General features: G+C 37.0%; 2 protein-coding genes across 11 annotated transcripts; one reads left to right on the top strand and one right to left on the bottom strand.

Annotated features, from left to right (window-relative positions):
• The first annotated feature begins 1,775 nt into the window (after positions 1 to 1,775).
• LOC103705719 (nuclear transcription factor Y subunit A-10-like) lies at positions 1,776 to 10,392 on the top strand. 4 transcript variants are annotated; one of them, XM_008789546.6, is made up of 6 exons: positions 1,776 to 1,913; positions 2,702 to 3,092; positions 5,471 to 5,586; positions 5,716 to 5,784; positions 8,978 to 9,118; positions 9,458 to 10,392. In XM_008789546.6, exons 2-6 carry the CDS (start codon positions 2,801 to 2,803, stop codon positions 9,857 to 9,859), a joined length of 1,020 nt encoding a protein of 339 aa, XP_008787768.3. In that variant the 5' UTR covers positions 1,776 to 1,913; positions 2,702 to 2,800; the 3' UTR covers positions 9,860 to 10,392. The 4 variants fall into 4 exon arrangements, with proteins under 4 accessions (XP_008787768.3, XP_008787769.3, XP_008787767.3 ...); XM_008789547.6 differs by having other exon boundaries at positions 1,776 to 2,100; XM_008789545.6 differs by having other exon boundaries at positions 1,859 to 2,041.
• A 2,669-nt stretch (positions 10,393 to 13,061) lies between these two features.
• On the bottom strand, positions 13,062 to 23,967 carry LOC103705720 (Outer membrane OMP85 family protein). Of its 7 annotated transcripts, none has more exons than XR_015975746.2 (11): positions 23,620 to 23,965; positions 23,439 to 23,505; positions 23,313 to 23,348; positions 23,068 to 23,212; positions 22,595 to 22,753; positions 22,433 to 22,503; positions 22,275 to 22,353; positions 22,045 to 22,160; positions 21,813 to 21,960; positions 14,414 to 15,336; positions 13,062 to 13,415 (listed from the first exon to the last, which is right to left on the bottom strand). XR_015975746.2 is itself a non-coding variant. In XM_008789550.5 (11 exons), the coding sequence occupies exons 1-11, from the start codon at positions 23,651 to 23,653 to the stop codon at positions 13,258 to 13,260; spliced, it is 1,083 nt and encodes a 360-aa protein (XP_008787772.1). In that variant the 5' UTR covers positions 23,654 to 23,963; the 3' UTR covers positions 13,062 to 13,257. The 7 variants fall into 7 exon arrangements, 6 of the variants coding, with proteins under 6 accessions (XP_008787772.1, XP_088572799.1, XP_088572792.1 ...); XM_008789550.5 differs by having other exon boundaries at positions 14,414 to 14,483; positions 23,620 to 23,963; XM_088716673.2 differs by lacking the exon at positions 23,313 to 23,348 and having other exon boundaries at positions 14,414 to 14,483; positions 23,620 to 23,964.
• Positions 23,968 to 24,634: the final 667 nt, after the last annotated feature.

Here is a 24,634-nt window from a genome sequence, read left to right as displayed (position 1 = left end):
ATTATAAAAGATGTTACATAGTTCTATAATAAAGATTTCATGCGTTGGAAGATCAAAAGTATAGATCTATCTTTAGATATTGAGAGATAATATTGCTAAAATATTTGGAATGAATTTTAACACTGTTCATATAAAATTTTAAATATAAGTTGTGAAATTTGTTTTAACTATTGCAGTTAACCAAGGATACTTTCATTCAATACTAAGAAATTTTTTTATCATTTAAAAACAGTTTTTTTTAGATAAGATAGATGAGTACTGGCCACGCATAGAGGTGAGGGTACGACCGAATCCCACTCTCTTGTACTAATAGAAGAGACGTTATCAACTTGTCCAGTTATATGCTTGGAAAAATAAATGCATTGATGTTGTAAGTAGTAAGAGTAGCTATATTTTCTATTTTAACGAAATTCTCCAATGGATTTGATAGAATAAGAATTTTGTGAAAAAAGGTGATCAAAACTGGTTGAAAATATCAAAAGTCTTGTCCAATAAATTTGTTATCTGCCCCATTATTCCTATTTTTATAAAGTTCTCTAAAGATATAATAGAATAAGTGTTATATAAAAATATAACTAAAACTAGTTAAAATAGCAAAAGTGTTGTTGAATAAATTTTAGTATTTGGTTCTAGGATAAAGGGGTTTTAATGCAAGAAAGGCTCCTTTAACCTATTTTTTCGCTTTAACTCTCCAAACACCAAAAAAACAACTAATTTATACCAAGGATGAAATGAATATTTTCAAAAATTTGTAAACTTACTTTTCCACTTCTCTGTAGTAAAGTATTCTATATTACAAGATGGAGAGTGTTGGAAGTTAGTTGATCTATTACTTTCACTTAACTTACTCCAAAACTAGATGTAGCCTTGGTAATTGAATGCTTTGACTTGTCAACCAACCCCAACCCATGCCAAGATGCACCACACGTGCATGCAAACACATCCATTTTATTACTCCAACAACCTACGGCCAAATTCCATTCTTTAGATTTTGTTAGTTGCCTTGGAATAACATGTTTCACAATTCTGTTCATGGACATCAGACACAAATAAAGAATTAGCTAACTGAAAAATATAAACTGTACTGACTTCACAAACTGTTCTCTTGTTGCGATTTGTTCAAATATCAATTTGTGTTGTGATAACTAATATGGAAGCAACATGAGCTTTTTAATTAGTTTATGTACTACTATAGGTAGTAAGTTAGTTTCAATTGTACGATTCCATTATATCAATAAAATTATGATAAATCTTATGAAATGATGGAAAGTCCAAGATATGTTGCTAAGAAAAGAAGCAAGAAAAATTTCTCTATCGCTAGAACTACAATAATTATTTAAAGAAATGAAATAATCAAGTCGAGGAATGGGTTCCGATCTTTTTAGTTTTTTATTTTGAGGGTCTCCGGTGATAGCTAATGCGGGATAGTTGGAACAAGATTTGATGGCTAAATTATAAATAATGGTCGAGCCATTAAGAAACCCTTTGGACTGCATTAGATCCAAACTTATTGGATCCACACAATCTCTTTTATAATTCAACCCTCCCCAAGTGAAAGGTATAAAACAACAGTAAAAAGATCAAATGAGACAAAGACAAGGAAGGCATCATAGGAGGTTGCACTGTGGGGATGGTGAAGTCAGTTGCCTTGTAATGGAAGCAGTCATGGGTTTGCCTTGTTTGGCCATTTACCTCCCTAGATTAATCAAGCCCTAATAGATTAATCCCAACTTGTTTGCCCATTAAAATATTTGTCCCACTAAAGGGAAGGGGGAAAGGTGATTAAAAAAACGAAGCAAAAGCAAAGAAATGAGAGGTGGGTAAGGCATGGCATTAAGAAGCGTCCGGAAATTTCACTGGCTTTAGGGCATGAAAACCTCTCCACATTGGCTGCCCTCTCCTGTCTCAGCTCGGTAAGCATATACCCACGCCTCTCTCAACTCCTCCCCCACTCTCTCTCTTCTAGTCCGACAATTGGTCTCTCTGTCTTCTTCTCTCCTTATGGGTCCGGAGTTCGCGAGGTGCCTCTATGCGGTAGAATGTGAGTGATGTCTCCCTTCTCTTCGCTGCTTTTTTCTCCTCTGTCGGGCTCAATCCTTGGTATTTCTCTCTCTCTCTCTTTACTCGGTGCTTTACCAAGCCCTGCTTTTATGGCGAAGTTTTTGTTCCTTCCCTCATTTTAGAAGGGGAAAATACTTTCTCATGTATGGGTTTTATTGAGATTTTACAGTGACTTCTTATAGCTCTTCGTATTTCTCATTGGTTTTGTATTTATTTTTTTTGGAAAGACTGGAACTTGATAGTCGAGTGTCTTGAATTTTGGTATATGGATCCCAATCTCCAGTTGGAAAAAGGTTTCTTGCAAAGAAAAATCGAGTTTTGAGGGGAAAGATTGCTCCTTTCTTGAGAAAGATGGCTGCGTGGTTTTAATCTCGCTGTCCTTTAGATGTTTGTGCTGCTGGATCTTCCTTGGTTTTGCTCCTGCTTTTCCGTTTACTTACTTTGGTCTCGGTGTTTCAGTTCATTCATTCAGGATTTTATGGGGACTTTCTAAATTTCCCATTTTTTTATGGGGGTTTAGATTTGGGGCATCAATTTCACAAGGGATTTGTTTGCGTATATGCCCATGAGATCATCTTTGTCGTCAGTCATCATCTAGTATGTCATGTTATTCCTTTTGATGCAAATATTTGGATTGCAGGTGAGTGTTGAAGCAGCTGGGCATGAAATACCTTTGGAGTTAGGCCTTGGTGAGAGAAGAGGATTAGCTTTAGATCTCATCTTTTTAGGTGTGGTGTGAATGACCATGATGCAGACCGCAGTTGCCTTCAAAAATCATGGAGGACTTTGCCAGAATTCTGTCACTCAGCCATCCCAGGCTACCCTGATGCCTTGGTGGATTGGATCTCAACCATGCTATGGGGAACCTTTTGGCCAACTGAAGCCTTTCACTGAGGACCATCCTAACGGAGAGGGCCAGTTACCAGCTGCTCCCCGACAAATGCATCATGCTGTAGACCCAAGGCCAGTGCTAGGGCCGGCTGTCCCAGATAAAGGGGGAGATGGCATGACTAAATTCTTGATACTTCCAGGTGATATTTCCTTCACCTCTAACGCTAGTCACCATCTTGTGCCATTTCCAAAATGAAGCAAGAACCGTTTATGCTTGTTCTCTTCCACTGGTTATTTTGTAATTAGTCTCAACGTAGACCATTATTATTATTCCGTGGTCCTAGAATAAAACAAATGTCCATCACTATATTGGTTGTATTCATGATTTTTCCTGAGGTTTCAAGTACGGAACTTGTCGGTGTTATGTTTCACAGTGTGGGGAGTTATAATTTCCTTTATGAAAAAAGTAGAGAAGAGGAGGAAAATAGTCAGCAACTTTCATGAAGTGGTCGATTTACCTTTCACTGAGATAAGAATTTTTAACTCACACACATTCAGAAGCTAAAAGTTTAATCGCAGGGTTTTCTAGGAAATGGTACATAAAAGGACTAGCTCTTTTATTGAAAATGTGATTCCACCTTCTTATATACCCTTGTATTTATTCCTCTTGTAGTTCTTTTTTTCCTCCCTCTCGGTCAATAGACACCTCTTCATCATTTTTTTACATAATAAAGAAAAGAGAACCTTGAAGTCCAGTTCTTTTTCATACAAAAAGAAAAGTTCAGATCTTGAAGCAAGTAGAGATAAAAAGCCCACCAGAAAAGGCAAAAGTGGATCTTAAGATGGAGAAGAAATGATCAACTGATGACTAAATAGGATGAACTCATTACTGCTTCATATTGTTACATCGTGAAAAATAACAAAATTTTACAAATGGGAGGTGGTTATAAGTTTAAGAGGGTGTGAATTCGTAAGACCTAGTATATGATCTATCAATACCAGTTGATGTGAACTAGTAAAAGGAAACCTCATAAATTGTAAAACTTAGCTATTTGCAATGATTCAGAAAGCTTGCCTCGACAGAGAATGTAGCTTTGAGTAAAAAGGATTGACACAAAAAAAAAAGAGTACACCAACCCAAAGCAAATGCAATATGGTCTGGTGACTCTATATATTAAGCATTCAAATCTTTATTTTAGAAAAATAGCTAAAGAAGTGTTTCTGTAGCATGTAATGCTGGTAGGCATTATACTATTTGCAGTAAGGATAGGTAGGTGGGGGGCTTCAAGCATGGGTTCCGAGATGATGGATTGGTTATGCTTATACCATGATAATAATTAGTTCTTATGGTATTTTGAAAAAAAATAAATTAACTCAAGTTGCCTCAGGATTGTTTCATCAATGACCATTAAAAATATTGGCATATGCATTATTTTTCATTTAAAGATTTGTGTAGACCTTTACGAGAGCTTGTTTAAAAAACCTGTAATGTCTAGCAATCAGAGTAATAAATTAAATCCCAGGAAAAATATGAAAAGCTATGAAGAATTCAGTTAGAATGAACTTAAATGATGGAAAGACTTCCTAAAGGATAAGTTTGTTAAATAACGTAGAAGGCTTCATGGTAGATTAATATTTACGTTCCAGTAGTTGAATGATTGTAACTGATAATGTGAAATTATTTCATCTACTTAGATTTTTGTAGGACATATGACTTGATGAAATTGAAAGTTGCCCTACCTGCAAACGAAGTATTGTCTTTGAAAAGTGACCATATAGAGTGTGATCATTAACTAAATGCATGAAGCCTCCCACATTATTATGTATCATTTAGTCAACTGCTTTTGTATAGTAGAATAATGTTGAAGGCTCAACATCACCTCCTAAGCTCCAGAAGGTCATTTCAGTTTCTTAAATTCCTACTCATGCCTTCCAAACTTTTTGTTTATATCCTACAGTAGTTGGATCCAATAGTCAGTACATAATTTTCTTTCCATTTCACTTGTGAGTCATTCTTGATCATGGTTGCGATTTTTGATCATCATTCCACTGGGCAAGAACTATGGTCAATCTCCCTGGAGCCTGTATTCATATACCCTATACACATTCATGATCTCCTGGATCTCTTTGGCATTTGTTATAGCATTAGATTTGATTTCCCTTAATTAATTTGACATTTATCACCACAGTTTTTTCCCATCCATAGCTACTGATAACAGATGTTCACAATTAAAGCCCTAACCTGCTAATTTGAAATTAATTAAGTGATTTCATTTGCTAAAATATAGATTAGGTGGTAAATATGTTGACCTTTTGGATTCTGAATTTGGGCAACAAGATGGACTAGGGTTATAGCACCCTTCATAAAGGCTTTGATAGGAGCAACTATTTGGCACAAAAAAACAAGGGATATGGACAAATACATGTAAAAATTGCCAAACATTAAACAAGCAACTTATAAATATAAAGTTACATAGCTTTTGAACATGTTTATTTCTGGAGTCTGCTGTCGACAGCTAGCTAAATGCTAAATGTTTTATGATTTGAACCTTGAACACCTAAAATATTTTTGATTCAGACCTCAAGGACTCAGGAAAAGAGCAGAAGGCTCAGCAACATTCTGCAATCATATCTTTACAGTCATGTTTGCCTGAATATCAAGGTCGTTTTGAACTGGGACTTGGTCAATCTATGGTAGGTTTTTTCATTTTCTATGCCATGGTTACTTGAACACATATAACTTTTTCGACAAGAATTTCATTAATGATTCATCATATGTTATTGTCATTGATTTGTCTTTGATTGCCGAAAATGACATTGTAGGTTTGTTCGAATTATTCTTATGTTGATCAGAGCTATGGCCTGTATGCACCTTATGGAGCTCAAGCAATGGTTGGTTTTTCTTTTCTTTTTCAATGCTTGATTAATTTCTTAAAAGAAAATTCCTTTGGATTTCAAGGGAAAATAGTATTAATGGAGTTGTTTCTGTTGATGTTTTTGGCAAGCTGCCTACAGTAATGTCTGTAAAAACATGCTTTTTGGATCTAATATGGTAATATAGGGTAGGTGGAACTTGAAGAGTTCTGAATTATAATTTTGAGTTCTATAATTAATGAATTTGCAATTGACTGAGAAAGCAGTTTGCTACTTTGCCTCTTTCGCATTGGTGTTGAACTTGAACACTTTGATAAGATGTCTAGCTCTTGTTGTATTTTGAGTAAAACTATTTAGTCTTGTTTTCTTGGTCTTTGCATATGAATCATATGATGTGAGCTACAGTAGTCCCGTTTTTAATTAATTTCCTGTATCTTTATGGCTAGCAGGGTGACTGGTTGTTGTTACATATCATGGTCATAATTATAAATATCAGTGTTATTTCATCTGATTGCATCTGGTTACTGGTACACATGCTAATACAAAATCTGATAATATTTCACTCATCTAATCAGCTTACCTGGTTATTATTGCCCTGGGTATAATATAGTTAAGTTACGGAAAGTCTTCTCCAGTTTATAATTCTGAATATGATGTGCTTTGTTTGATTGGTCAGTCTGTTATAGCTGCTAGCATGGTTTTTCTATAATATAAATAAGGAATCTGAATATGATAGTGGCGGTAGGATTTAGTCATATAATTAAAGTAAATAGGTTGTTAGGTAATCAGATAATTATAAATCACAGAAGGGATAAAATATGAGAGCAATTGCATATACAACAGCCAGTGCAGTGGAGAGAATTAGCTTTATCGTTTTAAAAACAGGACAGCAACTTCTCCTTTTATTCAGTGACTATTGTTTTTTTGCTATTGTTTGTTTTCCTATCCAAGCATCTTGTTGTCCCTTTCCGGAGATCAAAGTTTTTTTTAAGTGGGCTATTAGATAGTCAATCATTTGTGAAATATTCAAGAAATAAGATAGTCTGGAGAATTTCATTGGGGCGTTCATGAGTTCATCGACTAGGACAGAATCATGAGAAAATTCAAAATTCTTGTTGCATAAGAGTGGTTGGATGGAACCAGCACTAACTGATTATGTTGCATACATGAATGCTTCATTAGACATCAATGCAACTTCTGCATTAATTATGTCTTTCCATGAAAATCCTTGCTGTATATGACAAAACTCAAGGAGTGCATCCATTGTTTGACTGCAACCATGTTAGGGAAGTTGTAAACTTCATTGTTGAGTTCCAACATTCTGGACTTATGCATATCATGAGAGCATGCAAGATACTTCTGTCTAGGTTGGTCTCTTTAGTTTTAGTAGCGAACAACTAGAGGCAGTTCTTGATTGGCTTGGCATGGTTCCAGAGTGCTTAGATATCTAGAGTGCTCAAAATAGCTTCACTCCATCATGATGGCATCAAGTCTTGACCTTTAATATCCATGATGTTCTTGATTGCAGCTCTGTTGCACTTTGGCAAGCAATTCTCAACTTACTACTAAACTTGAATTGTCATCGAGTCAGGTCACCTTAAAATCCAGCTCAAGGGAGTCACCCCAATAGCATAAGGATGATAAGTGGAATCTTTTTATGACATCGCTTAGTAATTCTTATACATCTTCTTATAATTGATGTTGAACCGTTGAAGGTGCAGTAAAGAGCCTATAAGTATGATCGTGCATATCTTTTTACTCGTTTATAGATAGTAAATTGTACATAATTCATATGATGGTGTTAGAAACTCAAAACTGAACTTCTAACTGTTGGAAATTTGGTCCATTCTAATCATGATTCTAATCTTCATTGCTCATGACAGCAAGGTAAGGTAGGGAGAAATAGAGGGCTGGTGCAGATAGGGTTGAGGACCCAATTCCCTTCCATTTCTGAAAATTATTGCACTTTATAGCATCATTTACCATTAGATTTAGTGGTAGGTCATGGATGAATAGTATCATGACAGGATCTTGTTCATTGTCAAGTTGTCGGGACAGAAGTAATTGCCTATCTGTTGTAATTGGATTAAGTTTTGGGATGGATCTGGTTAGGGGTCCAGTCCATTGACAGGGCTAGCAATGAATTTCTATGCTGGATATGGATGAGGGCATTAGAAATAAATTGGAGGACAAGTCCCAAAGTAGGAAGCAGTGCAAACCAGTGGGCTAAAGAAGGGTCTAGTGAAGACATATAGTATAGTAGGATTAAGAGCATTCTTATTAGAAATAAATTGGAGAACAAGCCCCAAAGGAGGAAGCCGCGCAAATCTGAAGAAGGGACTAGTGAAGACACTATAGTATAGTAGGATTAAGATAATTTGCTAGGATAAGATGTTTTATGGGAAAATTGTGGAACAAAAATGTGTTCATCAAATTAGTTGTTGAGAGTTTCATTTTTCTTGGAGTAAGAATCAACTTTACTTTTATTGAAAGACTCGAGCATGCTTTCCTTCCCTGCACCGTCTCATATTCCTCGCCAAGATCAAGTTTCCCTTGCTTGGCATCAGCAAATTTACCTGCTTCATTTAGGAAAAGGTAGTGTTGTTTGAGTTGTGCAAGTGACATTTCTGGAGTTTGGGTTGACTAGATGACAACTAGACAGTGTAAAATAGTTCGACATATGAAAGCTTTTTTATACGGCGTGTCTGGACATGGTTATGAATAATATAAACCCATACAAAAAAGAAATTACTAAATATTATTCTAAAACATACTTGACCTCTTTTAAAAAGGAATAGCATTGCTAAGACGAAAAAGAAAGTATTTACAATTATTTTTATTTTTAATAATGATGAGAAGTTTCATGAATGTATATAATAAAGAGATTTTTCCCCCCCTTTTTTTTGGGGGGGGGGGGTGCTGGGTGCAGAATCAGGTATTTCTGTTTTATTTTTTTATTCATAACGCATGATCAATGAATATTCGTCGGTCTTTAAGATATTGCATTTTTGCTAATTTTTGAGGTGATGAGTTGTTAGTGCTTGATTATTATTAAGAGTTGGATCATAGCACATGATCAATGAATATTCTTCAATGTTCAATCTTTAACATATTGCATTTTTACCAATTTTTGAGGTGATGAGTTGTCAGTGCTTGATTATTATTAAGAGTTGGATCATTGTCGATGACTAATGTTCTCGTTGCAATGAAGCATGGGCGCATGCTTTTACCATTGAATATGACTGCCGATGGACCAATCTATGTGAATGCGAAGCAGTTTCACGGTATCCTACGGCGTCGACAGGCTCGTGCTAAGGCAGAGAGAGAGAACAAACTGATCAAAAGCAGGAAGGTATTCATCCACCCTATGATACTTAGATTATTACAGAACTTTCCTCTTTTTTCTCAAACCAATTAGAGTTTAAAAAGGTATGTATATGGTAGATTATATAGTCTTGTAGACCAAAATCTGTGTTATAAATTTTTTCTAACATTATTATGGTTCATTTTCCCAAAATGCCCTTTTTTAATCACGTTGTCCTCTCTTCGACCAAATGACTAATCGTTGATGGGACTAGGAATTTTATCTTAGTGAATATTGAATATATTTTCGCAACTTTTTTTGAGAAAAGCGATCCATCTTTTTGATGGACTAGTGTGATATTCTTGATTTGAGTTTTCATTTCTACAGCCATACCTGCATGAGTCACGTCACCGGCATGCAATGCGCCGGGCAAGGGGCTGCGGCGGTCGCTTTCTTAGCAGAAAAAGGGAAGGCCCTGGACAAAGTGGTAATGCCAATACCAAAGTGAGAGGTAAGGTGCCAGCAGCTCGTCCTGCCACATCTCCAAGTTCTGAAGCCCTGCAGTCTGATAGCGGCAATGTCAACTCAGCCAGTGGTGGCTCAAGCTTTTCAGGATCAGAGGTTACAAGCATGTATGCTCGGGAGGATGATCACCTCCAGTTCATTGAGCATCTTCGTCCGTCTGTTTTCCACCCTCTGTCTAATATGATGGATGGAGAGCATGCTACCAGTATCCACACGAATTGGGCCACAGCAGCTGATGGCTGCTGTGACCTCCTTAAAGTCTGATGATGGTGGTGCTGGGGAGGGGTGGTTGTAAATTTTAGTATTTGCTTCTTTGAGCTGAAGATGCGTACTCAGCTTGAGAGCAATGCTGCAACATGTTAAATCCCCTCCAAATCTTTCAACCAAATGGAAGAGCTGGCTACACTGGTACCCTGCTTGATGAAGCCAGTTCTGGTTCAGGGATCGTCCCTACCGTCATTTGGTTGATTTCTAATGGCAATTCATTCTTGGCTTTTTGGGTCTTTCTCATTGCTCGACGGTTCCTGGAACTCTACCAGTCTTGGGACTGTTGTGACGCTGAAAAGTCCTATCTGTAAAAAATGACTTCTGCAGGGTTCGACCCTATCTGTGCTAGTACTTGGTGAGAATAAGAACCAAACTCTGGAATGGTTTATGTTTGTGAACGTGATATGTCTGGATAAACGGTGTTTTTGGAGTGTTGTGTTTGCTTAAGGTCTGGTGTGCAAATTCTGAATCCTGGACTTGGTTATGTATTGCTCAATTTGTGTGGAAACTAGTTATGTTGTTGGATGTTATTGGCATTCTTCATGGTATGATCATTTACTTTTGAGCTCCGTTAAATCTAGTATGTCTTATTGTTTAAGTTTTGAATATGTTAATTAGGTTAAAGAGGGGATCTAAGCCCAGGATTCATTCCCTATCACCCAAAAATATTCCTAAGATCTCATCATCAAAAGCATTCTGGCTTGGTGACTGGTCAGTTAGTACATTTGGGTCATAACAAGCGGTTCATCACAATCTGGGAACCGTTTAGTGTGCCATAGCATGCTTAGAGTGCAATCTAGCATTGATTCAGGCCAAATTAGTAGCCTCTTATCATGGTGATTTCTGACGGAAAAACTGGGTCAGGATCCATTTCTTGTTTGCTAGGACTAGCAGTTCATGTCGATACTTCTTGCCATGGTTGCAGCTCTCTGCTGTCCGACTACATTAAAATGCTATGGTCTGTACCATGAGACTCACTTTCATTTGAAAACTATTGGGAATAGGAACAAAATTACTTCTTTCACTTCTGAAGGAGGTAGCCAACAAGAGAATCGAATTCGTCTTTGTTTAGGGAATCACTTCAAGAGGGTTATCATATTTGATGAGAAAATATCGGAGGTGGTTTGGGCAAGATGGAAGGTTGGCATTGGTTGGAAAATTTCTTGTTCGTACATTTGGGAGGGAGTCTTGTCATCAACTATCCCTAATTTTAAGTGGAAATTGGAGGGGGAATTCCCAACGATTTTCATGGCCAAAGATATAATACCTTCCTGATACATCTTGGAACCGACCTAACCTGATGAAGCAAACCAACCAATAAAAGATTATCATTTACTATAGGCTGATCATTCAAAGCTCACCACGTGGCTAACTTAAAAGGCGCACTGAGAGTCATTTGTATTCCAAACTCTCTCTAGTTGGAAACGGCTCGATTGTGATCGTGAACTGTTTCCAAAGAAATGCGATATTCGAGCAATCCCCATGGCCGAGAAGCGCGGGCACGTTTCACAGATGAGATATGCGGGTTGTTGCCATAATGGCCAATGTACGATCCTGAACTATTTAGAACTATTTAGAGATGAGCTCCGACCTTTGCCTATGTAATGCGTTCTTTGAGGCTCTCTAAGTAAGTTTTCTTTTGATTCTATTACGCTACTTCTCTGCCACTCTTAAGCCTCCTTTTATTCTCCGAGAGTCATATATCTAACTTAGGCATCGAAAAATCTCCTATCGGACACATTTCGATAGGTGGACTTTTTTGTTTTTGTTGTATCAAGTCCAATCCAACATCAGAGTGCTGGTCGGAGCAGCACCTCAGTCATCCAACCCACCACACGGAGGCGCTCAGTATCAGAGCCATCACTGATCGAGAGTAGTGGCCATCAAATCACCATTGCAGAAGCATGTAGCGACCTTATCCGATTATCCTAAACTAGACGGCAAACGAGCCGAGATCTCCAGCAACCTCATCAGCTCAGCACCTTGGTCGGGCCGGTTACCAACAGCAATAGATTGGCACTAGAAAAGGACCTTGATCCCAATTTGTGGTTCTTGTATATTAAAGAATATCTTTTAAATTAGATGTATTATTTCTACATATTTGCTATTTAAGTCATTCTTGTCTTTATATAAATTGGATTGAGTAGGTAAAATTTTATTTGCCAAAAATTCTTTTTGCAATTCAAATAACATGACTGGAATATCCTTGTGAATTATGCATATATCTAATTATGTTTTGAAAATGCTTGACAATATGTTAAAATTTGTAAATATTTGAAATTAGTATATGAATAAATTATGAAAATTAGATACATATATGTGTTTTTAAAACTCAACCTAATTATATTTTGGATGCTACCAATAAAATTATACATTGGTACCTATGACTGTTCTAGAACCCATATTATTATGGTATAATAGTCCTGTCGCAGAGTATAAATACAGCCATAGTCTTATATGCTCTAGAGTTGAGATAGATTTGAGATTTGGTATCTAAATTCAAAATCTAAATGAGTCCAAAATTTGGATTATAAACCTTATTTTGATTAAAAAAATATACTATTTCACTATATAGTTTTGTTGAGTGAGAGTTGTTTGATACTTGCTTGATCCAACTAATAAAAGCAAATCGTTACTTACCGGGTTGTAAAGCTTATTATTTTTTCTTCTCTCTTTTCAGACCTAGGGACTTAAAAAATTAGCATGTTAGCATGGTAATATTTTTTTGGATGTGCAAATAGAGGCAAAACTAAGCTGTAATATTGACTATCCCAGCCCCTCCCAGACTTTATCCACCCCTTCAAGATAGCTCATGGGAATGAACATCCAAAGCATCTTAAAAACATTCCATATTGAAGTTTTTATAGCTAGGATGCCATCTACAATTATCTTAATTTTTTTATAGCTTTAATTGTATTAATTTCCCCATTTTTTCTCTCATGCATCGTTTTAAATAAAGGGTTCTACTTACTGGTATGGTTGAAATTCAAAGGTTATAGCATAAGCTAGTATTTCTAATGGTATGGATCTAATTTTGAAAGCTGTTGTTAGATAAGTTGCTATTCATCCATTTTTTCGCACTAAATATAGAAGAACCATCGTGCACTGGATTCTAATCCAGACAAAAGCTAGCTACAAAGAGTATACAGAACTTAAGAAAGGTTAAAAGGTTGCAGCTAAGTTCATATAACGAATTATATTAGTGATGTGCAACACAGGTTTGAATTGCATTTGATGTTGTCAACAATTACAATTGGCCAAACATTTTGTTACTGATATCTACATTACAAGTTTATTAAGGAGATGAGAAATTTAAAACCTAAATCATGAAGAAAATTAATTGATTCCCCATTTTCCTGTATGAGATTGGAACTCTAAAAACCAATCTATGCAAATCATGAGCCAACACTATTAATGCCAAAATAAATTGTCTTCCTTTGAAAGGCATTGATGGCATAGTCAACCCGAAGCTGACCTAACTGTGAGTTGAAACGTATACCATACCCAAGACCAACTCCAAACCCAGGTTTGCCATGCCTGAGAGCAGGATTGCCTGAACATTCAATCAAATACAGCTATTAATATTCTAGACAATATAAACAAATTGACACAAGGAAAAATATTCTATGGCAACCTATCATTCTAATTATATCAATTTAGTATAGTTGTTGTCTGGAAAATGTCTGAGAAAAGAACTTGGAGAGTTCACTGAAATAGCACTTTCTGGACAACCACACAAGTTTTAGTGGATGATAGTGGAAACAAATGACAAACAAAAACGCATGAAGTGCAAAAACTAGTAAAATATGTATAGAGCACTATTAAGGAAATTTAAAATAAAAAAGATTTGGAAGAAGGTGAGGCAATACTTCGTAAACAAATCTAGGTTTGCTTTTATTAACTACTATCACTGTGCGAATCTATCAATTTAGTTAACATAGTCATCAGAACACCTTGATATGAACCATATTACAACTTTTTAATGATTTTTGTTTCAATTAATTGTTTTGTTTAATCAATTAATTGTTTGTTGCCGACAGAACTTTCTTTGTGGTTCTACCATGAAATTCACTTTCATTAACTCAATCATCAAAAACCTTGGCATGACCCAAATTATAACTTTTCAATCATTTTTTCCAATGAACTCCATTCTTTTTTTCTTTTTTTTTTTGGCAATCATATGCGTGACTGTACAAATGTTACAACATTTTTCCACGTGGACAAATATTGGTCCAATGACTTAATGAGATAACAATGCATCTTAAATAATTGATCTTTTGCTTTCTCAACTAAGCATCACATTTTCCTGATATTATGTGGATAAAAGAGACATCATAACCATTTCTTAATAACAATGAAGAACATGCTCACAGACTGCATTAAGATTCGAAGAATATGGGACCACAATAACATTAGTAAGAGCACAAAGGATTCTTAGAAGAGAGTTAATGTGCCTGTCCTTCATAAAGTATACGGTTATGCATATGACCAGATAAATATGCATATTCAACTTGCTGATCTATTTAAGATATTTGGAAAGGTTAATGATACCAGGGACGTGACGAGCAGAGCCCAAGTCTGTTCCGCAGTCCATGAAGACAGCACCTTCCAATTCCTTTGTCTTTAACAGAAAATAATGCCTTTTAGTCCATTGGCAAAAGTAGTTTATATGATAAGCCAATAAACAACTTATTTACTAACTCTTGAAACCATCCTCAGATTTCCTATTTTGATATGTATGCACAAACTTCATTCATTGCAAAAAAATATAATGATACCCAAGCAGGTCCCCCTGACGTCAGTGTCAAATTTGTAAGAACCACTTATCAAGAAGGATGCAATGCAGGATTAAAATCAGCAAAAGCCCCAAAAGCACTGCTGGTTCTATACTTCATTAAAAAGAACTTGCTGGTTGCATATTGGGTTAAAGGCATGTCATCATAAACTGTCAGAAAAAAACATTTCTACTTCTAAAACCAGGATTAAGAAAGCTTGATGACTATGTTTTTATCAAGGCAATAATTCATCACAATTCAGGAGTACCAACGAATTTTGCATCCAGGGCAGTACAAGCTGATGACCATATACAAGCAGTTCATCCACAAACATTGAGAGATGAGCTCAGTTGGAAGTAGCAAACTTTGCCAACATGCTGCAGTACATGTTTTGCCAAAAATATCTAAAAAGTGCCAATTTAACAAATGAGACTAGCCAAGGCATTTAAACTCGCAATGATGGCAGAGCAGAAATGGAGTAAATAGTTGGTCTCTCACAATTTATCAAGGAAAGGAAGGAGACAGGCCTACTAGTTAATAAAAACAATATTACCAACAAACTAGGTTTAAAAGAGAGAAACCACACGTTGTGTGAGCCAGTTTTCCACTTATCTCAATGATGAATTATTACTGATGTAGCCTTTAGTTAAGGACCGATCATCAAAGATTTTGGAGGCCGAACATATTTCCTGTTTCTGTCTGAGAAAATGAAAAGTATCTGCACTCCATAAGTAATGGGAACAAGAGATCTAGCTAATATAGGGTCATGGACGCCCTTAACATCATAGAGAAATTTTCAATACACACGTTAGGTACTGTGTCCAGAAATTCAGCAGAACCTAAACTAAGGATTTAACACACATGCACACATCAGCATCAGTAGCATATGATATCAATATTCATGTTTTGAAGCAATAGATCTGTATAAGAATTATAGTTATACAGCAAATAAAGCATAAACAGTAGCAAATAGAAACTTCCAGAAAAAGTAGTTCTTAAAAATGAATCAGATACAAGGAGATAGGAAAAGGAATGGAAAGAAGAGAGGATCTATGAGAAAAGGTAGATAAAAGCATCAGATATGGCTTAACTTTTTTCATCCCTCAAAATTTAAAAATTGAAATCACAAAGCATAATAAGCTTGAACTTTCAAGTCCACATGGAGGTCTCAATGATCAAAACCTGCAAGAAAGCAGGCTAGATGCACTAGAATTTGTAAAATCTCCATGTGATGTAGAATGTCAAGAGATCCATGCCCCCCGATTAAAACACAATAAAAATTTTTAACCTTAGACCAAAAAGCAACAACTAGAAGGCGGGCCTTGGCGCAACAATAATGTTGCTCCACTTTGATCTAGGTGTTAGGGGTTCGAAACATAGAAATAATCTCTCCACACGCGGGAGTAAGGTTGCATGACCCTCCCATACTCCATTATGATGGGACTTTAGGCAGTAGGATGCCCTTTTAAGCCAAACAATAATAATTGTCTTGCAAATAGCAGTGGCAATGGAGACTAACAACCCAACTAACCCAAAACTGATCAATAGTCTCGGATTTATGTCCAGAAATATATCTTACTGGGTCATGTTCAGGCCTCAAGTTGAAATCCAAAATATTATTAGGTCACATTTGGGCTTAGGTTAGCACATACCTAGAAACCCAACATGGGACTTTACTATACATTTACACATACCCACACCACATCTAACTTTGTGTTGGAAACCATAAAATTACTAACTGTATGCATCTTTGACCACAAAATCCTGACTTTCAAAGTAGAAAGCCATAACATCCACCGAAAAAACCTGTTATATAGAAAATTATAATCTGTCTATGAGAAAAAGCCCTTATGATGAGTTACCTAATTTAAATAGAAGATAGTAAAGATTTTGAAGAGTTATTATTGGACATTTTATTGTAAGTATTAATCACCAAAGAAAAAAAAGTCCAATCCAAAGTATTGCATTGTTCACTAACCATAAGAAATAGATCAACTTAAGGGGCTTTCAATGGGTTGGCCAAGCTAGCTAGCTTGATATATGAAATTGCTCTAAACTGGACTTGGTCAATGTACATACATACGTACGCATGTATGTATCATTGCTTGGGACCTGGTGACCTAGACTAAAGCGTCTTGAGGTTCAGGTCATGAGTGACTAATTCAATCACAGTACAACCACTATCCAACCAAATTCTTGGTCTGGCCCCTCCCAATCCTCATCTTCTATATTGCAATTCCAAATCCAGTTCACCTCTTGCCTCTTAGCCCATCTAACCCCTAATCCCTCACCCTCCCCACTCTTTATCCCTATGGCCTCCTTCGACCCCCACCCACCCTCTCCAACCTGCTACCTCCTTCCACCCTCCACCTCCCCAGCCTCCTTCCACCCCCAGCTACCACTGCTGCCGATCCACCTCACCACCTCTTTCCACTCCCATGTTGACCCGCTACCACGCCATCTCCTACCAACCTCCACCCATAGCCTTAGTACAGCCTCACAACCTCGATCCAACAGGAAAAGGCTAGGGGATCTTTCTGATCTTTCTCTTCTTCCCCTTGTATTGATCTGGTTTAGGGAGATAAAGTCCCGCAACAAGTTCACCCTCTGTCAAGAACCTGTCGAGTTCCCATTGGCTCCACATCTCAATCAAGAAAATGTAGTGCAGGAACTCTCAAAGAGTCATGCCTTTGAGAAGAAGATGTAAATTTTGGAAAATGACAAAAGTGTGTCTGTTTTCTGGACACTTCAGCCCAAAAAAATCCACGAGAAATGAAATATAAAATCATTTTCTACTAAAAATAGATAACCAAAGAAAAATTCCATACTAAGCTAAAATGATGAAAAAATAAACATTCTGAACAGAAGTAAATTAGATGAAAAAATTACGAGGTGAACCGAATGAGGCTCATACAGTGACAGTATACCTAGGCATTATAGGTGGGGGGCCAATAATGGAACATTACAATACAACCGTAAACAGCTAATGTCCTTAGCAAACTAAACTTTTTTTTGACCCTATTTAAGGGACAATATTTTAAAATCCCCCAGGCTAAAGGTTGCATGAATAGGGCAAAGAGAGCTATACATGATCAAATAAAATAATCTTATGGAGGAAGATATAATTGCAGTCTATAAATTACAATGTTAACAATTTAGCAGGGCAACCAGCAAAATAAGAAAAGAACTGGAAAAGCAGAGTTTCTAAGCCCCTTAGGGTTTTGGCAATCATTAAAAGATCGCCTTTTATGAAAAAAAAAAAAGGATTTACCGGAAGTTAGCAGGATTCAGTTGAATATCTGGCCAGATCTGTTGATAGATGAAATAGAATGAATTCAATATGTACATATAAGGGCTATTATAGGTAGTTTTTGGGCAATCTAGTGGTTGGATTTGCACTCATTTGTAGTATGTTGCTGCAGGTTATGGGAGGAGGAGAAGAGGAGGAGGAGGAGGGTTTCCACCAAATAAAACATGCCAATATGTAATCACAGCAAATCCTATATCCAAGACATTCTTTAAATCCTAGGTCATACCAGTTGTATCCATAGCAATTGTCTTGCCTCAAGATTCTTCTAAGGCTCACCGATTTCAAATCTTCAATATTTGGATCTTCAATGTACAATGGTGAAGACCAACAAAGCAGCATCAGGCAATCAGAATGTCAAATTATGACTTCAGTTCAAGTCAAATTATGACTTCAGTTCAATAATATGTTTGATCAACCAATAGATGAATTGATCAACTTAATTGATAAGTGGTTAATATCACGATTAACTAAAAGCAGTCTTTATATTTCAGAATATTTACACATATACTAGTCCATGGCACAGTCAGGACAGATGAAGGGAAAAAGAGATGGACAATAAATGATTAATATACACAATCCCTTTCTGATACTTGTGCTGATGTGCTCTTTTATTTCTCTGTCCCTCTCCAAAGCATTGTCTGGAGAGCAACAGTGCAACTATGTGTAATGGGGTCTAAACAAAGGAAGAAAGATGGAAAAATTTAAAGAGAGCATAAGTATAAACAAAATATAAAAATGAAGGCATTTAGCATAATTGACAAGGATGCAATCCCTTGGTGGTCATTGAGATGGAAAGTGTGCATTATTAAGTTACATAATTAGACCCATCAAATATTGACCCAACAATATAAGCTAGCTTTACGTGCCCACATGCCTTTGTTATTTATAATTCTAACCATAGCCTCCTCTTGGATATAGACTAGTGAACCTTTCTTATCAAAGCTCATCAAATCTATGTTGCAGATGTCCATATCATCTCAATCAATTCTTCTTTACATTGTCCTAAACCACTGCAACTTATTTGCCTTCTTATCTCAAGCTTATCCTAGTTTTACCACACATTCAAATCAACATCTCATTTCTACTATATTCATTCAAGAACAAGTATCATTTTTAACTTATGTGTAAGGCACAATACAGAAATGAGCTATAATGCAAACAGTAGGATTTAAAGTCATGATTCGTATCTGCAGACAAATGATGGACCATATCACTAATTTAAAGTTCCGAAAAGGAACAATTAAATGTTCTGAAGGCTCTCCGCATAATATTCCATGCTTCCTCACCTTTTATTTTCTTTATTTTAAAAGCTAACTTCAACATCACCCTGTTTTACTTCAATGGTTCTTATTCAACAGTCCTTTTTCTGCGTACAGACTTTCAATCATTAATATTGGCAATCTTTGATTTCCTAAACCCTACCAAAGCAAATTAACCTACTGCTTATATGGAAAGGAAAGTGATGGGGATGGTTAACGGAAAAGCAATGAAAAAAGGAGGTGTGTGAAGAGAAAATTGGGGCACCTTATCCAACAAAATAGTTTGTAGACTGAAGCATTAAAGGGCCCAGAGATTAGAGATGTGAGAATTGCTGATAAGGCCTTAAGGCTTCAGTAAATAGGGTGACAGGGGATTTTAGATGGAAAGAATTCAATTCAGGTTGTTTTTCAATGATAGAATGTCACCTATTCTGAACAACCTTAGACAATCAGTGTTTAGTAGGCGTCTATGGGGCCACATGTGCATAGGTGGCCCACAAGCTGCACTGCATATAGAGTACGCGGTATCCACATGCGCTGGGCCGCATATTGGGCCACCTAAGCAGGCTACAGCCCACGTATGTGACACAAGCAGTTCACAGCCCGCTTGATCTGGGGCAGGTCTAAATGGGTCGGGGCAGGTACATGCAAGTTGGGTGGTTCGGGCAGTGATTAAGAGGTGATGCCTCTCTAACTTCCTTTAATTCTCCCAATACCTCTCTCATCTTAGCTTCTTCAACAAGGCCTAAAACTCCAAACCTTAGCATTCGATTGAGGTGCTCAATGGATGGTGACTTCCAGCAGATGAAGACCACTGGTGGACAGCAGGGGACAGGTCAATAATTATCCTCCTCTTGCTGCTGTTGTTTTCTTCTATTTTTTAATTCTCTTTCTGTTGTTGCATTTGCCTTTTTTTTCCATATACTGAATATGCACTATGCGGTGACCTGACCACCTGCATACCATAGACGCCTTTTAAAATCTCGAGGGGCAATGAGTATGGCAAGTTTCAAAGGATTGTCTAATGGGATGAGTTACCTGCCACTTGACCACCTTCATGTGCTTTGCTTTATATGTAACTTTGAGTTCAAAACAAAAGCTAATATACATAAATAAAGGAAATTAATAAATGTATTTTCCCTATTTCAAACTCAGACTGAAATTTTATTGCTTATTATGAACAGCATTAGATAAATTACAGCTTGTCTTCAAGTGTCATTACAGTATTGCCTGGCAAACCAAAGACAAAAATCATATTGAAAAAATAGAACTCTTTCAAAACTCAGGTGCAAGCTAGGAAATTTTTCGATGCAAGTACATATCCTTCTTGCACTTGAGTGTGTTCAAAGCTATGAGAAAGATGCACAAACTTTTGAGACAACCAAATTTTTCAAGATCATCTCACCTATGTCTGGGATTTGCTATCTGAAAAAAGATAAAGATGGCTTGAATCTTGCCACCAGTCAAATTTAAGTCTTTTCTTTGAAGATTGCCATTAATTAAGTTTTTGCATTAAAAAATAGTGAAATGATGGACCTTAGTTGCCTGGTAGTAAATGCTATACATAACTAAGGGCAGAGCATTTGTTACCCATTTCATGCTGCATTATGAGATTGGGAATGCCTTATTGGAAAGTGTAATGCTGCAAATATTCTAGGTTCTCTCTTCTTAACTTACAAGTTGATCCAATTACAGGAAGCATTCTCAGCAAGAAAATTTTGGATTTAAGGTAGTTCTTCAATTAAGCTTTTGCATTAAAAATTAGTGAAACGTTGGACCTTAGTAGCCTGGTAGTATATGCTATACATAACTGAGTATAGAGAATTTGTTACCTATTTCATGCCACATTATGAGATAGGGCGCCTTCCTAGAAAGTGCAATGCCACAAATATTCTAGGTTCTCTCTTCTCAACTTACAAGTTGATCCGATTAAAACTTCAGGAAGTATTCTTAGCAAGAAAATTTTGGATTTATGGTAGGATTATGGTCTGCCGTACCGGTCCGTACAGGTCTGGCCTGGGACCAGTACTGGATCAGCGTGGAATTCGATACTGGCAGCTTATCGTTCGAGAACCGGTATGGGACCGGTACGAGATCGGTATGGGACCGGTACGTACCGGTACGGGCAGCCACCGGTACGCCGACCGGTACCAGTACGGCGGACCTTGAGTAGGATCGTTGAAATATATAATTACAGAACAGAAAGAATGTTCTACCATAAAATTTGAAATTCACCACTTAACTCAAACTTATTGCAGTTCATGAATTAGTTCAGTTGCAGTAATCTTTGGTAATAAATGGATTTCATACTAACACATTACTACAAGATGATGCATCAGTTCCATGTACATAACAATTTACGAAAATTTTGAAGACTAAAGATTTTTCATGTTTATGATTTCCAGTTCATTTGTTAACCTAGAATATACAAAAATAGTTGCATGAATTTCCAAAATAAAACAATTGAAAGGTAGAACTTCTTTGTAAGAATGTAATGGATGATCCAACTTTTTTCTGAGGAAATGGATGATCCAACTTAAAGGTGCCAATACGATGGAACTTGGAAGACATGTTTAGCAATCTCAAAAAGAGCAAAGTTCACATACCAGTGGAATTGTGAATTCGCTATTAGCAACTAGACATGATCTTCCTGAGCCCACAGCACCCTCACCATAACCTCGAACACTGCCAAGTCCCCCAATAGTGAATGCTTGATAGGGTGCCATGTCCCCTACAATGGAACCACCTGTCAGGCTGTTGGATAAAAGAGGTAAGCATTGATTGTGATGAAAAATATACCAGAAAAAGAGAAAAGAAGGTACTACACATTTTTCCCACCTTGACACTAAAAATGCTGGCCCCAATTTGACTCCTTTTGAGGTGATGAATTTAAATCGGTTGAAAATTAGCCATTTTGATAGAAGAGGTAATCCTTGTTCCATTTGAAAATTTAGCTGCCACAGACAGTCAGATTAAAGACTAACATTAGACTTAAGAAGCAAATGTGTGAGAATTCAGATTGGTTCTACCAAAGAAACGATAGCATGACCATATCATTGGGGACTTACTCTCGTGAAACTATTGTCATTAGCAATTGCATATTGTGATTCTTGCTTCAGAACAACCATATTGTCATGGGAACCACCACTACATGCAACAAAATGTTAAAAATTGGTTCATGAGATTAATTTGATAATATATCCATGACAAATACTGGTCTAGTTACCTGCAAGTTATGGGAAAACCATCAAGGTCCCTACTTATCGAACGACCATCATTGTTGACAGGACGAACATGCTGAATTACAAAAGATGAAGCACAAATGTCTCACTTACAATGACTTCAGTCTATATTACCATTTACTGTGAAGACTGATATTGATACCCACCTCGAATTTGATGCTGGTTGTGCTGCTCCAATGAGAAGTAGCAGGCTCATTGTGGTCCACTCCTACTGACAGGCGGCAAAGGTTGACACCCCCACTCCCCGAATGAGAGAAATGATCGACAGGTAATCCATGCACAGCAATCTCAGGTGTGATCGAATGCTAGATATCGAAAGCAAAGGCCACTTAAGAAGCAGCGCAATTGGGTTTATGATTTCGTGAATAACCACCAAAATTGAAACAAAAACAAAGAATCTCAACCAGGTATTCAAACATGTTATCCACTATGTCATCTAGTCTAAGAAAACTGGGGAAAAAGAAAAGTAGCACAACATGGATTCATCTTCTCTATTTCCTTCCTTTTGTTTCATTCAGAACACCAGACTCCAAGATTCTACCACCAACAACGCCGGCAGAAGGCACAGCAACAACAAGGAAATTCTGCAAACAAAAAGCAAAGAGATACCAAAACTGACCTGCATGACAAATGACTGCTGAGAGAGCCATTCAAGCTTCGGGCGCCTGAAGGCAATGAGGATATTAGAATCATTGAGCCCCTTATCCCACAACACGTCCAACTTCTCGCTTCTTCCAAAGAGGCTGGGGTGTTTGATGGAAAGCCTATAAGAACACCACCACCATTACAACAATCACCAAAGAAACGAAGCAAACTATCCAATCAAAAACTCAACTTTTTACAAAAAAAAATAAGCATCGTTACCTTCCAATAATCTGGGAAAAGGGATTGCTAGAATTCCTGAACATGACGGGGGGGGAAAAACGGATTTTGATTACGGAGAGAGAAAGTGAATGGAAATCGCTGCAATGGAGAAGGAGAGGAAGGCACCTGAGAGGAGGTAACAAGAGGGCTGAGCATAGCTTGTGGGAGAGGTCCACATTGAAATCTATCTTCGCTGAATCATTTTCCCATCAAAAAAGCAAGCAACACCCATCAAAATCCAACTGATAATGAGCACAGCATCCAAAAAAAAGGAGGTGGTGAGAGGAGAAGGGAGGAAAGAGCGGACCTTTCCCAGCATGGATGCTCTTCTGAGCTCCCATCAGCTGCGGGATATCTTCTCCTCATCCGAACTGCATGCAGTGAGGTGGGATGGGAGCGGGACGAAACTGAGACTCTTTTATCGAGAGAGCAATGAGGGAAGAGAATGGGAGGAAAAGCGGCGGCCAGCGAGGGGTTTGGGCGTGAAGAGCTGGTCGTGCTGCGCTCCGCCGCCTGGGATTTGATCCTGTTTTTTTTTCTTTTGGATGTTTCGGGTGCTTTGCGTAGGCGAGAGGGCCAGGCGAGAATATGCGGGTTTGCATCGCGCTCAAGTCTTCTTGCGAGGCAGGGAACGTGGGTTTGCGAATATGAGCCTACAAGATCTTTTGTAATGCATCCTAGATTCCATTAGATTTGCACAAGTAAAATACCTCTGCACAAGGAAAAATAATTATTTAATAAAAAATAAAGATTCAATTATTATTAAATAAAATTTAAAATATATATAATAAAGATAAAATACTATATATTATAAAATTAAAAAATAAATTAATTAATTAAGATTATATTTTAAAAAAAGTTATTAGTCCACTATAAATTGATATATGATAAAAAAGTAAATACAGTTAACATGTATAATATAACTTGTTATAGTTATAGTGCATATGCATGTGCCAAATGAAAATAAATATATATAGAAAAATTTAGATTGGTTATAAAATAACTTTTATTTAGTCCATCCAAAATGAATTGTTCATATTCTCTTATCAAGAACACTGATATGAGATTTTTTTTAAAGGAAACAAGAACATATTTTTATAGAAAAGATTATCTTATGCACTCATGCTCTTATGCAACAAAAAGAGGGTGAAAGCAATGGATCCTCCTGTTGATTAGAGGCAGAGATATGGGTGGGGAAGCTAGAGCTCATCATCCAATTCATACCTTTGCTCATACTTGTACTTTGACAAGCTCTCATCCATCCCAAGATAGATTGCACTTCACTATCAATAAGGATATCTTTTCAAACCCCCTCATTTCCC

This window comes from Phoenix dactylifera, chromosome 1 (assembly GCF_051530095.1).
Source record: "Phoenix dactylifera cultivar Ajwa chromosome 1, Ajwa_hap1_PhDact_Kaust_v1.1, whole genome shotgun sequence".
NCBI lineage: Eukaryota > Viridiplantae > Streptophyta > Magnoliopsida > Arecales > Arecaceae > Phoenix > Phoenix dactylifera.
Note: the sequence above shows the minus strand (reverse complement) of the source record. Positions and strands in the feature narration are given on the sequence as shown.